We start from the raw sequence: 14,455 nt of genomic DNA, 5'->3' as shown, positions 1-14,455 counted from the left end.
AGTTCTGCAGGCTGCTCTTCCAAATAGACTATTCCTTACTTAAAGAATTTCACCAAATACCCTTCAAAATGAACCTTATGTAGTGCCTTAAGCTGATTTTTTTATAAAATGTTTCATCTTAAACAAAATGTTTCATCTTAAACATCCAGTATATATTTTTTAAATTAAATCAAGTTTCACAGAATAATATAAATGAAAGCTCAAACCTTTTTATTTTAATATTTTTATTTTAAAGGAGACAAGAATGGGAAAATCTCGGAAAAGGAATAACATCCTTGATGTTGTCGACACCAAGAATGCACTGTAAATATCTCTCAAACCCCAATCCGAAGCCACCATGAGGAACCGAGCCAAACCGTCTCAAGTCCAGATACCTGCAAATCCATTAAAAAAAAGAAAATCATAAAGAAATAATTATTGGTAAAATGTCATTTATGTATAGAAATGTTCTTACCAGCTGTAGGTGTCTTCTAAACCACACCTAAAAAGATAAATACAATTACCCAAGGGCTAATAAAGTTTTTTTTAACATAATGGATTAAAAAAAAATTGTACAACCTTCAAAATTTTCTTTGTGAAAAAAATACAAGACACGATACAAATATATTGTTTCCTTGCAGCAGGACCATATAAACCAAGATACTAGTTACTCCAAGTACTTCTGTAATCAAGATTAGTTGAAAGTTTGCAAAAACACATCAAGACGTATTCAGTCAACACATCGTTATTCTGTTTTTAAAGAATGAATAACAACTTATTTTCTTAACATTTTCACAAAACCCATTTGACCCCTTAACTAATGCAAATATATGCTGTAAGTTAATGTTCCCATTTCAAATATGTACAGAACAGACTTAAGGTTGGACACGCCTTCCCATTCATTTGAATAAGAAGGTGTGTCCAACCTTTTGGTCTGTACTGTATGCAATTATGTTAATACAGAAGCAGGCCCCTTCAAATAGGTCAGAAATTCTTACCCCATTGGCAGATTTTCTTTAAATAAGCAAAACAAATCTGCCAATGGGGTAAGAAAAATGGTCTTATCAATAACTCTTATTTAAGAAAACAATTGCCCCCCTATTGATTCAAATATGCATCAAACCACTTCAGCTCCAAAATTACCTTAATATAGTATAGCTAGGAAGGTATAACAAAGTATTTTTAATAGCTGGAAATAAATTGATGGGTTGAGGGGTTCAACTATTGAAAAACGTTCTTTATAAGACATAAGACATTTTTTCTTGAAAAAAGGGTATTTTTACTTTCTGAAGATTCAGTTTTGGCAGTGTATTTGAAAATATAAATGTTGTTTTACTCAAAAACATTAACCTGTAGAATCAATTTTGGAAAACTAAAGGACAACAAATCCAAAAACATGAAGATTTATGTCACACAAAGACATAAAGATGTCGTACAGGACCTGATGGGCGTACAAACAAAAATGAATTTTTTTCCCCCGAAAGCCCGAGTGCTGCCGGTGCCGGCGGCGGTACGGGTGCAGCAGCCTCCCCACATCCCCTGCAGTGTGCATTCTTACTCTCCCAGCCGAGACCTCAGCAGATCCAGCCTCTCCTCTCTGAGCGAGCCCCCGCAGAGCTCTCCGACTCCTGGCACGAGGAGGTCCACTGCAGCTGCCTGCACACAAACAACCTCTGTTATGCAAATCCCCTGCAATGACCCACCTGGCACCACGAGGGCGGAAACGAGCCGTTAAATCATTGATTTTGAATCGGCGGCGCCTTGACAGGGTAACCCCCGTCTTACTGTATGCTTGGGATGGTCCTGGTTGTCTCTTGCATAAAAGGGCTTCAGGTCATAGGGGTAATCAGTGACAAACACTGGAATGTTGCCGCAATGTTTCACCAGGAACTTCTCGTGTTCTGTCATCAGGTCACAACCCCACTGAGGAGAAGAAGAGCGAGGTCAGCGTGGACATCTGTGGAGGGAAAAGGCTTGCAGCAGAAACGCATCGGATATCAGGGAGAAAAAAAAAACAAAAACGTACATCGGTGGGGAAGGTAAAAGTTTCCGAACTGCGCTTCAGGATGTCAATGGCTTCAGTGTAGGTTATCCTAAAAGAACACAACATTCAAGACCTTCAAAATTCGGCTCTCTTCATCTTTGATTTATGTGTTCGTACAAGCAAAACTCACACAGGAAAGCTCTTCCTCAGCATGTCGTCCAAGGTGTCCTTGAGGTGCAGAAATATGTAAGCTGAGATAATGATGAAGTCAGATGCAGCTGCTCCCTGGAAGGAGCCGGGGTTGAGCATACGAGTGTCCTTCAGGACTCACCCTGTGTCCAGGAGCCACGTATTTGTGAAACAAATCCACATCCTCCTCACAGTGAGCCAGCACAGACTCTGTGACTGACCTGAACAGCTCCTCCATGACCTAAAGGACAGGCAAAGTGTCATCATTACACAGATTTAAAGACGCAGTCCCATGAAAAGGTGTTTGGAACACCCTCTTGTGGCATTTTTCTCATGATGGAGGACAGATATTAAGCCTAAAACTGCTTCTGAGGATTTCTTTGTTCAAATGATTATCAGGCGAAAAAACTGCCGTTTGAAAAAGAACTTATTTGTTACGTACAACGGGTCACAAGCTCCCTGCTCGTGATCGGAAGAGGGAAGTTGCTCCGCACCGACAGTTCCGCCCACAACTCAAAGGTGAATTTCTTATTTACTACTGCTGCTACTCTGCAGAAACTATGTCCTAGGAAACGACACAGGTTTTTTGTTTTGGCTAAAAACGGCATAATCACAATGAAAAGACCACCGGGAACGCTTTGAAAATAGATGAAAAGAGGATCAGAGTAGAACTTCAAACAATTATTCTCTCACAGATAACTGCAATCACTTTTATTTGACCTATTGTGAACCTAATAACAAAATTAACTTTTATTATTTTCAAAAAAGCCTTGTGACAGACTGGTGCCATGTGCAGGGTGGTGAAGGTCATCAGCATTAAATAATGCTGCGTAACACCCAATAGTGTTACCTAATGGATTAAAGCAAGACTTGGAAAAACAGGGCTCCAGCACAGAGCCCTGTGGTACACCTCAGCGTGAGGCACCGACTCTGTCAGAGTCAGATTTACAAACATATGAACCCAAATATACTATCCAACCATTGATTAAGTTTCATATCAGCATATCTTTTTATAAACATTTGGCCGTGAACCCCGCCTCTAGCCCATCTTGCGCCCCCAGCCCTCCCATCTGGATGAAGCCCATCTGCTGAACTATTTAGATATGTAGTTGTAGGGTTAGATAAGATAATTCTTCTCTAAGAGTTCTGGTACATCGCCTGTCCGTCCTGGAGGTGGATCCCTCCTTTATGTGGACACCCCTGAGGTTTCTTCTTCTTTTTTTTCTGGAATTGTTTTTTCCCCCCAGGAGTTTTTCCTTACCGGGAAGGCGGGTCTGAGCACGATGCCCAGTTTAGCCTAGTCTGTTTAGTTTAGCAATCAGCTATTGTATTTAATATCTAGGGCTGCATGATATGAGGAAAACTTGCGATATGCGATATTAGTGATCAATATTGCGATGACGATATAACTTGTGACACATGAACAAATAGCAAAACAACCAAAAACATCAATTCCATTTCACTGCAACAGTTTGATTTAAATAAGAGTCAATATAACTATAATTATACTCCACATGGCATAATCGTGCATAGGAGGCGGAGATCTAACATGAAAGAGCTCCATCCAACTGATCAACAACGTTAAGGCCTCCATCCGATTGGTCAAATGCATAAATGGATTCATTTGATTCATTAAATACTTCAAGCTGCCATACGATTATTGTAGCACATTTAAGGTAAAAATGTATTACAATTTGCGCCGTCTTTTGCGATATGTATTTGCGATTTATTGTGCGGGCCTTTTTATAACCGATTTTTTTGGTTTTGTACAATTAGTGAAGCCCGTTGAGCCAAATGTGCTGTAATATTGGGCGACATAAATAAAACTGAATTGAGTTGAATGGAGATCAGGTCTGTGCGAGAGCGCTTTTCCACACCTTGGTCAGATCCTCGATGGATTCTGTGAAGGAGATTTCCGCCTCCACCATGAAGAACTCTGCCAGGTGACGTCGGCTCTGGGAGTTTTCTGCCCGGAAAGTCGGCCCAAACGTGTAAACTCTAGGAAATGCTCTGCAAGGATTAAAAACATCCACAAAGATGAATTAAACCTAAAAAAGAGACTTCACTTTGAAAACATTCATATGTATTTTAACAGAAAAAGTTGATCTGACCCTGACATGACCTCTAAATGCAGCTGTCCTGATACAGTCAGGTACACCGGTACAGAAAAAAAACTCCCTTCATTTGCAAACGTCGTGCCTGGCGGCTGTGGAGAGAGTTAGGTCAACTTAAGGAGTCACTGGGACTCCCGGTGATCCAAAACCAGGAGATTCCTTGTCCTACCTCCACCTGGAAGAGCTCTCCTGCTCCTTCACAGTCATTAGAGGTGATAGTTGGAGTGTGAATCAGTAAAAAACCATTGTTCTGAAGAAAATGAAAAAAGCAATAACAATATAAAGCATAAAACAGTTGCTGTACTTTGTAAAAAAGAAAGTTCTCACCTTAAAATAAGAATGGACAGCAGCGGTGGCCTCACTTCGTATCCTCAGAAGAGAGCTGAAGGCATTTGTTCGACACCTGAGGTGAAGAAACTGGCGGATGTACTCGAGGCTGTGGCGCTCTTTGATTTTAAAGGGGAAATCCTAAAAGACAAGAGCCAATCCTCCGAGTTTTATTCATGGGAATGAGTCCTCTTACTGACGGATATGTGGAATAGTACTGAGCTCCTCATCACTACCTACCACTGGGTTGCATTCTCCAATGACCCGGATCTGTTCGGCTTCCAGCTCGACCGGCTGCTTGGAGTGGGGACTTTTCTTCAGGATCCCTTTGACTTCAACAGCACAGCCGAAGCCGAGCAACCTGCAGCCGAGCGGAACATGCCTCAGACTCAAACGCATCGGACACATGGAAGATGTTTGGGCAAAAACTACCGGGAGTGCTTACGGATCGTTCATCCCTGCTGGAGCGATAACTTGTAAGGACTTCAGAGAGCTTCCATCGTTCACATGCAGGAAAAGATTCTGTTTTTGGGGTCGAAAGGAGCGGACCCATCCCTAAAACACAAAAGTCAAGCATTATGTCACTAATTTAATTCAATCAGAGTGTATAAATAAAGGTAAAGCACATGCTTCAACAGTTCTACAATTAAAATGAATAACTTCGTTATGAGTGCAGTTCTTCTTAAAAAACAGACATTACTTTAACTATTAAACACCAGATAACTTACAAATATGTTAGTAATGCATTAGTGTTACCTGAATTCGGACATTTTCTCCCACTTGAGCATCTAAAAAAGCTTCAGAAACGCGAAGTTTAGTTGGATTCTTCATGCAGTAACGCCTGACAGTGACACCCGAACGGCAAACTGGTGTCATTGATGACAAAAGAAGGGCCCTCGTAACCGTTTGAAACATCATCTCCACTGCTAAATTTTATGAGCAAAAACGAGAAGCTAAAGACACATCTTACAGTAAAAACCGGGCTTCTAAACGGTTCTGTTTTAGGAATCTTGCTCTCTTTTGACTTTCAGCTCTAGCGTCCATACTTCCTGTTTGGGTCTATCCTGATACGCCAGTTTAAGTCACGTGGGTAATGGCAAAACCTATCAGGGTTCACTGACCATTGTGATGCGTTTGAGACCTCCGGGAGACAGTATTTAAATAGAGGAATTTCGCGGGTAAGTTACAAGACAAACACTTTTGAAAACAATCTTGCAACCAAATAAATATAAATTATTATTTGAAATAGTTTAAATACAGTCAAAATATAAGAACGCAATTAAAAATAGTTAATCTCCCCAAGATCTATTCTATTCTATTCTATTCTATTCTATTCTATTCTATTCTATTCTATTCTATTCTATTCCATTCTGACAAAAACAAAACAAAAAAACTTTTGCATGGTGATTAAAAAAAATATACAAAATTGCATTTCCCCTCAGAGAAATTACTCATATATTGGTGCAAAAACCAAAGTGTACATTTTAATTACAGGTAAGTTTTTTATATTACACAGTAATTCAAACATCTTTTTTGAAAGTAATTTCTACCCTTTTACCAAATATTTATATATTTGTTGGTTTGTATTTTCTGTTTGTTTGTTTAAGCAGAAAAGTCCCGCTGAGATCTGCAGATCTCTGGCCAAGAAGAAGACTACAACACAACACAACACAAGAAATTTAAAACAATTATACAAATAAAAAAGATTAAAAAAACAACAGTTAACGATTTCATTTTTCCATCTTTCAGAATACCATCAAATCGAGACAGTAAATGAAAGCTGTTTTTTAAAATGAAAATTAAATAAATGAATAAAATAATTTAAATTAACCTGAAAATGGAATAAAATTTTGACCTGGTTAATCTAAGTAAAACTGATGCAGTTCTTTGACAGCAACACTGAGCCTTAAGCTTAAATGAAATTAAATGATTATTTTTAACCGTTGTGCTATCTTAGATGACCCCACCCTTACATTGACGTGTTCTCCCTACCATGACAAAGGTGGATAAAGGGGGAAAGATTTCATGTAATTCATGGACACCAGTGAAGATCACAAATCATTTAAGAAAAAAGGTTCAGCGCACTGTCTAATGGGTCTAGATGACCCAACTCCCAATGTTACAGTGCCTAGGATAGCACAAGGGTTAAGGAAGCAGCCAAATCATTCAACGTATTCAGAGAAACAAGGTGACGGTTTAGTTTTGATAGTAAGGTGTTGAAACCTGTGACTTACCCTATTCAGTACAACAGACTTTTTTTTTTAAAATCACATAAAAATAATCCTTAATCATGCATGTATTCCCCATTAGTCGACTCATTTGTGCGAAAACTTTGTTATTTAAATGCTGGGTCAACCCTGATGAAGTTAAGCAGCAATATAATGATTCCTCTCAGCTGTCAGGACACCCCAGCCTGAAACACAGATGTCGGTCTCATTGTCACTGACTGTTTACAACACGCCATCATCAAACCCAATAATATGCATTTAGATACTTTTATGTTAAGAGTGGAGCGATAATTCACGATACTTTTTTTTCTGGAAGGAAAACTACGGCAAAATTCAGGATTCAAACTTACCCGGCAGGGCCGGCCCTGGTCTTCTGGGGGCCCTAAGCGAAATTTAATTTGTGGGCCCTCTAACTGGTCAGCAGCTCCAAAAAACGCAACTGTTGTTGTAATATAAATGAGATATCTCTATTAATACATTTGTGAATTATGGTTGCTGCCAAATAATTGAATACAGTATATTGCCTGGATGTTGGATGCACATTAAGTGGTGCCAAACAAATTTTAAATGCAAAGAAAAAAAATCAATGACAAATGTATATAGATATATAGATATATATTTTTTAATGTATTATTAGGCAGTCAACAAATGACATTCACAAAACTCCAACTTATTAAAAACAGCAACTTAATAGCAAATCAAATAACTATAAAACAATCCAAAGTAAAGAAAACAACAGCTCAATGAGGGGGAGTTTGGAAAGTCAGTCTTTATCAGTCTGAAAAGGACCTCTTTGCACCAAATCCATTCTTACTGGATCAGAGAGTGTGGTTAGACATTCAGCTGGACCAACTGGATTTGAGGTAGGTGGAATTTTGGATCCAGTCGGCTCCTCTTCCATATACGCCTCTCTTGGAGCCCCTGGAACATAAAAGACAGAACTTCAATAAAAGCAAACAGTGAAAAGTCAAACAGTCAAATGTTTCCTTTCAACAGTAGATGTGGTGACAGCAGTTTCTTCTGCAGCTAAAAAACAAGAATTATTATTATACAATAATCAATGATAAAGCTAATAAAATATCTTTAGCAGAATACTAATAATACTTTAGTGGCTCATTTAAAATCTGTGTGCAGGTTTTTCACAATTTCATGATCTTTTGATATATTTATGAGAGGTTTATTGTTTGATTGTATATTTGCATAAGGTCATATTTCATTAATTTAATTATGAACAGTTTGGAGCTCCATACTCTTCAGCTGCTGTTTATGAAAAAAAGGGTTTATGCAGACACTGTTTTTTTATTACTTTACATGCTTTTAAAATTACCTGAGATGAAATCTTCAGTGAAGTCAGGAACATCTTGGGATGTGGACGCTGCACCTACTCCAGTACTTTTGATGCTTTTTGAGAGCAGAAGAAACTGTCGGCTGAGACGGAACTGTGCAAAACATCATCATTATGTAGAATCAAAACTGCAAAATACAAATAAGAAATAAATGTACCTACTTATAAATAATAAAACGTGAACACTAATTTGAGAATAAGTGGAAATATAAGCCTTTTATACACTTCTTTTTGTATTATTTTGTATGTTCATAATTTTAAAATTAGTACATTTATTTTGTTTGTCATTTATAGATGAGAACCTTTATTTCCTATGTATTTGGTAGTTTTTATTTTCCATATTTCATGCCAATGCAAGATTTATGACACACTCATTGTTGTAAAACTCAGACCACCTGACTACCTGTCTATAACAGATAAACAGCAGTTTTTATGCTGTAATAAACCGGAGAATGCAGAACGCACTAAATATGTGTTAGCAAAACAATGAAACAAAACGATAACGTGAGTTAAAATATTTTTCAGCCACCATATTAGTTGTCATTATTTACTTTTCTTTACTTTCCGCCGTTTTAGAAGGTCATGTCCAACCTCATCTTGGAAACTTGGGTATCAAAATTATTTTCGAGTTTTCCATGGGAAATTACGACAAAGGGGGTCGTTTATGTGCAAACTTCACCTCAGATCGCTTCGTATTTTACGTAAATTGCGCAGCTGCACAGAAATGCTGGATAATGTAAAAATAAAGCCCCAACATCCTCCAAACTTACCTTGTGATTGATGTTGAAGTTCTTTATCTTTTTTTAGCTCCTGGTGGTGGATAAAGTCTCTGAGGCATGACGTTTTCTTGTTGTCGCTTTGATCAGCGTGACAAAATGTGCTGTTTTTTTTCTTTTCCCCAACTTTATTGAAACAAAATGCGCTCGTAAATGCACACCATGCCAGACTCAGATGCAATTATGTTGACCAATCGTTGCTAAATGGTGTAACGTCATTATTTGGGTTGCCAAATTGGTTCATGTGTGCTGACAGGGGGGATCATTAAAGTGCAGGCAACTTTCTTTTGCACAACATTCAGAGCACACGTTGGTAAGGAAGTTCTATGAAATGGGTTGCCAGATTTGGGTCTTTTTTAATTTAATTTTTGTCGCCACTTCGGGGCCCTGCTGGTGACGGGGGCCCTACGCGGCTGCGTAATTCGCGTATAGGGAGGGCCGGCCATGTTACCCGGTCAACTTCTTATTGTAATGCTCAATACCCGAATTTACCACAAGGGGGCGCTGTAGTTCCACGAGATTTTCCACTATCCCCCAAACTCCCCCACTGGAGATTGATCATTTTCTTTCATGACATTATTCCTTTTCAAGGTTTTAAAAACGCTGTGGAACTGCTGTGAGTCCAGACTTGATCCGAAAGTGTTGACTGCTCATCACAGTGAGGAATTAGGGTCTCCGTTGGGTTCCCCATCTTTCGCCGGTCTTGACATATGACAACATGCTGGTGGAAGTGATGCCTGATGGCATGTTGCAAGTATTTATACTACCCAAGACTCACATCCTCCCACGGAATCCATAAGGTTGTGCATGAAACAAGGTGAAAACAGAAGCCTTTTATGGGACCGTTGCACATAAAAAACCAGTCCAAAGTCAAATGCGATCCCACAAAAACAAGTCAACAAAACGCCAAAGAGTGATCCTCAGTGCTGAGACACGCACAGCCCTGTGCTCCAGGACCTTCTTCAGGTAGAGGAGCTGTTTGGCAGCGGCCTGACAGCCTCATTTGAACTTAACAACTTGTTAAAATCAATACATGATTAGTCAGCAAAACAAAGGATTTTGCTGTAAAAGCTTGAAACTCGGGAGGATCACTAAACTCAGAGACCAGAGCATCCTCTGCTCGCCACAGGCCGGCCTGTCCAACCACTGCGGCAGCCGTATTGACAGCACCGCCTGCCACGAGCCTTCATCGGGTCCTCCGAATATTCTGCATTCACAAATGGAAGGCGGCATTGATTTTATGTAACATGGCTCGTTAAGTGCTGATTAGACCATTATAGTGATGTGATTTCAGGGAATGGGTTTGGGTGACAGGCGGCCAAACACAAATCAAAAGGAACTAATAGCCTTTTCGAAAAGAGATTTGGGCTGCAACACTGCTTCACCCATGACTCTCCAGTTACTATTACAATGATGTGTTTGTGTGTCTAATGGAGAAAATATCTATTACCAGCAGTGCGCAAAGCTCACTCTCTAGAAATGATGTGCTTGCTTTCAGAAAGGACTACTCTCTTCAAAAGTTTAGCATCTGGTAGTATTTTTTTTAATTATAATTTGTCAATAAATCCCAAATTCATGTTGTTCGGCTTGGTGTTCAACTTTTGATTGAGTTTTAGCATAACTAAGATGGTTAATGAGGAAAGTATGTGTTAGAGAAGAACCGCAGCTAATATTATTTTATTTTATTGCTTTTCTGAAAAACATCAGAGCAATTTGTCACATTTAAACAGAAATGGGGCAATTTTATTTTACCTTAAATTGTATTATTTTAATCCAAATGTAATCATGTTTATGCTTTTTTTCTCTCGCTGTATATGTAAATGTGAATTTTGGCCTTTTCAACAGAAAAATAAGGTAAAAAGAAATGTTGAGGCTTAAATTTCAAAACTACTATCTTTACAAAAGTCATTTTTTACAAGAGAAAAACACATAATATAATAAAACATAATAAAACGTATAATAAAATGAACAAGTTTCACAAATGTTCCCAACTCAAATGAAGTGTTTTCATAATAAATAACTTTTGCTTGAAGAGATATTCTCAATTTTATTTAAAAAAAAAAACATCTAAAAAAATCACTTTTCTTCCATTTCCATGTACCCAAAAACATATTCACTGCACATAACTGAGAGATTTATTCTTCATTAAAGACCCACTCTGATGAAAAGGCTGCTTTTTGTGTCCTTAAAATTTTCTTGTTGCATTTCTCTCATGATGGAGGACTGCAAAAAAAAAAAAAAACTGCATTTCTGGGTATTTCTTTATTAAAATTGGGGTGAATCAGCTTGGTGGGGCACAAGTTCCTACATCCGCTCCATTTTGAGGTGACTTTCTGATGAACTCCTGCTGCTCTGCAGAAACTATGTCCTAAAAAACGAGACGGGTTTTTGGACTTTGGCTAAAAACAGCATCATCATATATAACCGATCATTGGGCGCGCGCTTTTGAAATTGACCAAAAGACGATCCGAGTGGGTCTTCCAAACATTCCTTTAACCAAAAACCTCTCGAACTTCAGAGTTCAGATCCTCAAACCCCTTGTGAGACCACATGCTGGTGCGATTGGCTGTGGATTTCAGCTTATACAAGAAAATGCTGGACCTCATGTAGCTGGAGTGTGTCAGCAGTTCCTGCAAGACAGAGACATTGATGGTACAGACCCCCCCCCCCCCGCTCGTTCCTCAGACCTGAATCCGACTGAGGAGATCTAAAACATCAAGCCTCGCCGTGTCCACCAACGCCATGTTGCATTACATGATCTAGTAGTCCGAGTCTGCGAGGAGATTCCTGCAGGAAGCCATCCGCCACCTCATCAGGAGCTTGCCCCGGCATTGTGTGGAGGCCAAACACACCAGCACTGCTGCTTTTTGGAAACATTCGATCAGCCTGTGGTGTGTTTTTCCACTTACATTTTGGGGTGTAACTCTAAAACTCAGACCTCTATGGGTTATACATTTAATTTCCTTTAATATTGTTTGTGTTATTTTGTTGCTTACTTTGGTTAAAACCAAAGTATTTGATACGAATCTTTCAGAATGTCTTGTTTTAGTCTTGCCTTGATTTTGATGTGGTTGTGCTGATCCAAGAAGAAAAATATGGAGTTTATATCTCTAATAAAGTCCCAGATGTTTAATGTCTGAATCTGTTTTTTTTATTTTTCCTCTGGAGGCTTTTATGAAACAAGACTCCCCAGAGATTTATCAGAGTACCTGAAAAAGCCCTTTCACAACAATGCACCCTATTGTCTTCTCATGTACTCACAGGCCAAAGCCAAACTAAGCCGTTCTGTCATCCACACTTTGTCTTTGCAGCAGCATCAAGTGTCAATGTCAGCTTTAAAAAGACACAGGCTGAGCTCTGCATGAATTTCCCACCTCCCAAGAAGATGGAGTGTCCTTGTCCTCATTTACACAATCATTTGCACAAATTAGAGTCGACGTTAAGTCCTCATCATGCCGCAGGAATTATACTTTCATAGAGCCTGAAGCAAAGACTTGTTTTCTTACCTTGTTGGGGGTTGAATGTCTGTTAAAATCCTATCACAAAGTTATATCAATTTAATTTGCTGATGTCGTTGTGATAAAACTTTAAAACTGTGACCTGCTGAAAGGATGTTTTAGAGTTAAATCCAAGCAACGCGTCAAAACCGGGCATGGAAATGTCCACAAACTCCATGTGTACAGGCAGGTAAAGAAGGAAAAATAAAAAACAAGGAGTAGACATTGTCCTGATTGCTTCAACGCGAATCACCAAAGGTATTTTTAGCTCAGAAGCTTGGCAAACAAATTCATTTTTAAAGTCAGTGTCTTCACTGAATCACACATCTTCCAAACCGAACCCCAAAAGTCAGTTTCAGTGTAAATAGAGGATTTTACTCATGCGTTATGTCATGGATCTGTGCACTGACCCTCAGTTCTGAGCTTTAGCTAAAAAAAACGTTGTCACAACTGCCCTTTCGGGTGGATACGGGCTGCCCGCGGGTAAATAATGGGCAAAATTGTGAAAGCAGCTGATCGTCGACCACACAGTGAGCCCAGTGACGTGCGGTGAGGTTGATGGCTGGTGAGGCACAGACTCCTCTTGAGTTAGATTTATAATTGCAAGAACTGAATATTTTACCGCTCATCCAACAGCAGCTAACAGAATATAAGACACACACAAGAACATATTTGTCCTACAGAGAATATTTCTTCTATAGACACGGATAGAACACTCTTCTTGTGTATAAATTATTCATATATACTGTAAACAAATTAAAGTATTCTGATGTGATCAGCACACGTTTGACCCTCAAAAACTATTTCTGGTATTTTTTACAACTTCAAATTCTGGTGCTTTAATCAGTGTTGCAAAATGTGAAAATAATCATAAAAAATTAATTCTTTTTGGACTAACATTTATTTAGTTTTCAAATACTTACATTTTTTCCACTTACTCCCATGTTATTTTTCAAAACCAAACATTGAAAACCATGTTTGGCCTAACTTTTTGAGTCAGTGCACCGATCCTTCTTCACCAAAAACTCTATGATCTGTTGTAAAAGTCTTACTCATTTTATTTTTAGTTTAATGAGTTTCTCCCTCTCAATGGAGAAAGACGTCCTTAGTCTGTTTCTACGGCACCAGTGTAGCTACAAAGCAGCTGTCAGCTCACGCCTGCCCCCTGCTGGCGAGCCTAGCCCGGAGTTTCCGCTCCGTCTGTGATCGCGCAACACACAAATTCAGCGATTATCACCTCAAAAACTGTGGAAAACATGTCGAGTCAAATGAAAATGTATCTTTATCACAGTTCAGTGGAAAAAAAAATTTACTTCATGTACTTTTTTCTATTTTAGCACGATTATGACAGGTGAGGCCGAGCCTGACTTGCGTCATCTGACCGCACGTCACTGAGTGAGCCATAAAGCAAACTGTTTACGCACATATTTTTACGTGTATGCGACGAGGGACAGATCATAGCCAAAACTTATCAAACAGCAATGCTAAGTGGGGGGTGGAGTAGGTGAGGGGCAGGCATGTGGTACCGATTTTTTTCAAGCCCCTTGTCTCCTAGAGCATAGTCCCCTAGAGCCTGCTAGTGCTGTTCATGTGACATATGTGCGCCCCTGATTGTTAAAAGTTAGGAGATTAGACAATCAGTGTGAACAAACTGGATTGTCTAGAAAGGACTGTATTAAATTTTAGGTTCGTACCCCGTCAGTTTCTTGCACACAGAAATAAATGAATGATGACTCAGAGACAAAACTTATCTTTTGTGGAGGTTTTACTTCGTACAAACACGAAGGGGACAGACAGATGAACATGGTGCATTCAAAGTCCGAACCAACGAGCTCAGAGATGGGCTTGGTATAAAAACCCTGCATTTGCATATTCAGAAGATCGTCCGATGGACCTCGTGTGAAAATCACGCCCACAGGTTACTGCTGGAGAGAAGCTCCAAGGCTAAAGTGAAGATCTGCTCAGCAGATCACACATGCACAGAAAAAAGGGAGTATGAGAATAAACTGTGAGAAA

General features: G+C 39.1%; 1 protein-coding gene across 1 annotated transcript; it reads right to left on the bottom strand.

Annotated features, from left to right (window-relative positions):
• Positions 1 to 207: 207 nt before the first annotated feature.
• nars2 (asparaginyl-tRNA synthetase 2, mitochondrial) lies at positions 208 to 5,664 on the bottom strand. The gene is made up of 14 exons (XM_004075277.5): positions 5,350 to 5,664; positions 5,039 to 5,148; positions 4,834 to 4,954; positions 4,594 to 4,734; positions 4,436 to 4,516; positions 4,264 to 4,358; positions 4,030 to 4,162; positions 2,295 to 2,393; positions 2,154 to 2,191; positions 2,006 to 2,072; positions 1,765 to 1,902; positions 1,538 to 1,635; positions 455 to 481; positions 208 to 374 (listed from the first exon to the last, which is right to left on the bottom strand). Exons 1-14 carry the CDS (start codon positions 5,509 to 5,511, stop codon positions 230 to 232), a joined length of 1,455 nt encoding a protein of 484 aa, XP_004075325.2. The 5' UTR covers positions 5,512 to 5,664; the 3' UTR covers positions 208 to 229.
• Positions 5,665 to 14,455: the final 8,791 nt, after the last annotated feature.

This window comes from Oryzias latipes, chromosome 13 (genome assembly GCF_053564925.1).
Source record: "Oryzias latipes strain Hd-rR chromosome 13, Olatipes_Hd-rR_3.1".
In the NCBI taxonomy this organism is placed as follows: domain Eukaryota; kingdom Metazoa; phylum Chordata; class Actinopteri; order Beloniformes; family Adrianichthyidae; genus Oryzias; species Oryzias latipes.
Note: the sequence above shows the minus strand (reverse complement) of the source record. Positions and strands in the feature narration are given on the sequence as shown.

Bases quoted from the DNA above. Each gene is read 5' to 3' on its own strand.
- nars2 (XM_004075277.5), bottom strand. From the start codon at position 5,511: ATGATGTTTCAAACGGTTACGAGGGCCCTTCTTTTGTCATCAATGACA. The intron at 1,636-1,764 runs GTAAGACGGGGG...GTTTGTGTGCAG, and splicing joins AGGACCATCCCAAGCATACA to GCAGCTGCAGTGGACCTCCT. The intron at 482-1,537 runs GTAAGAATGCAC...TTATCTTTTTAG, and splicing joins CTGAGGTCTCGGCTGGGAGA to GTGTGGTTTAGAAGACACCT.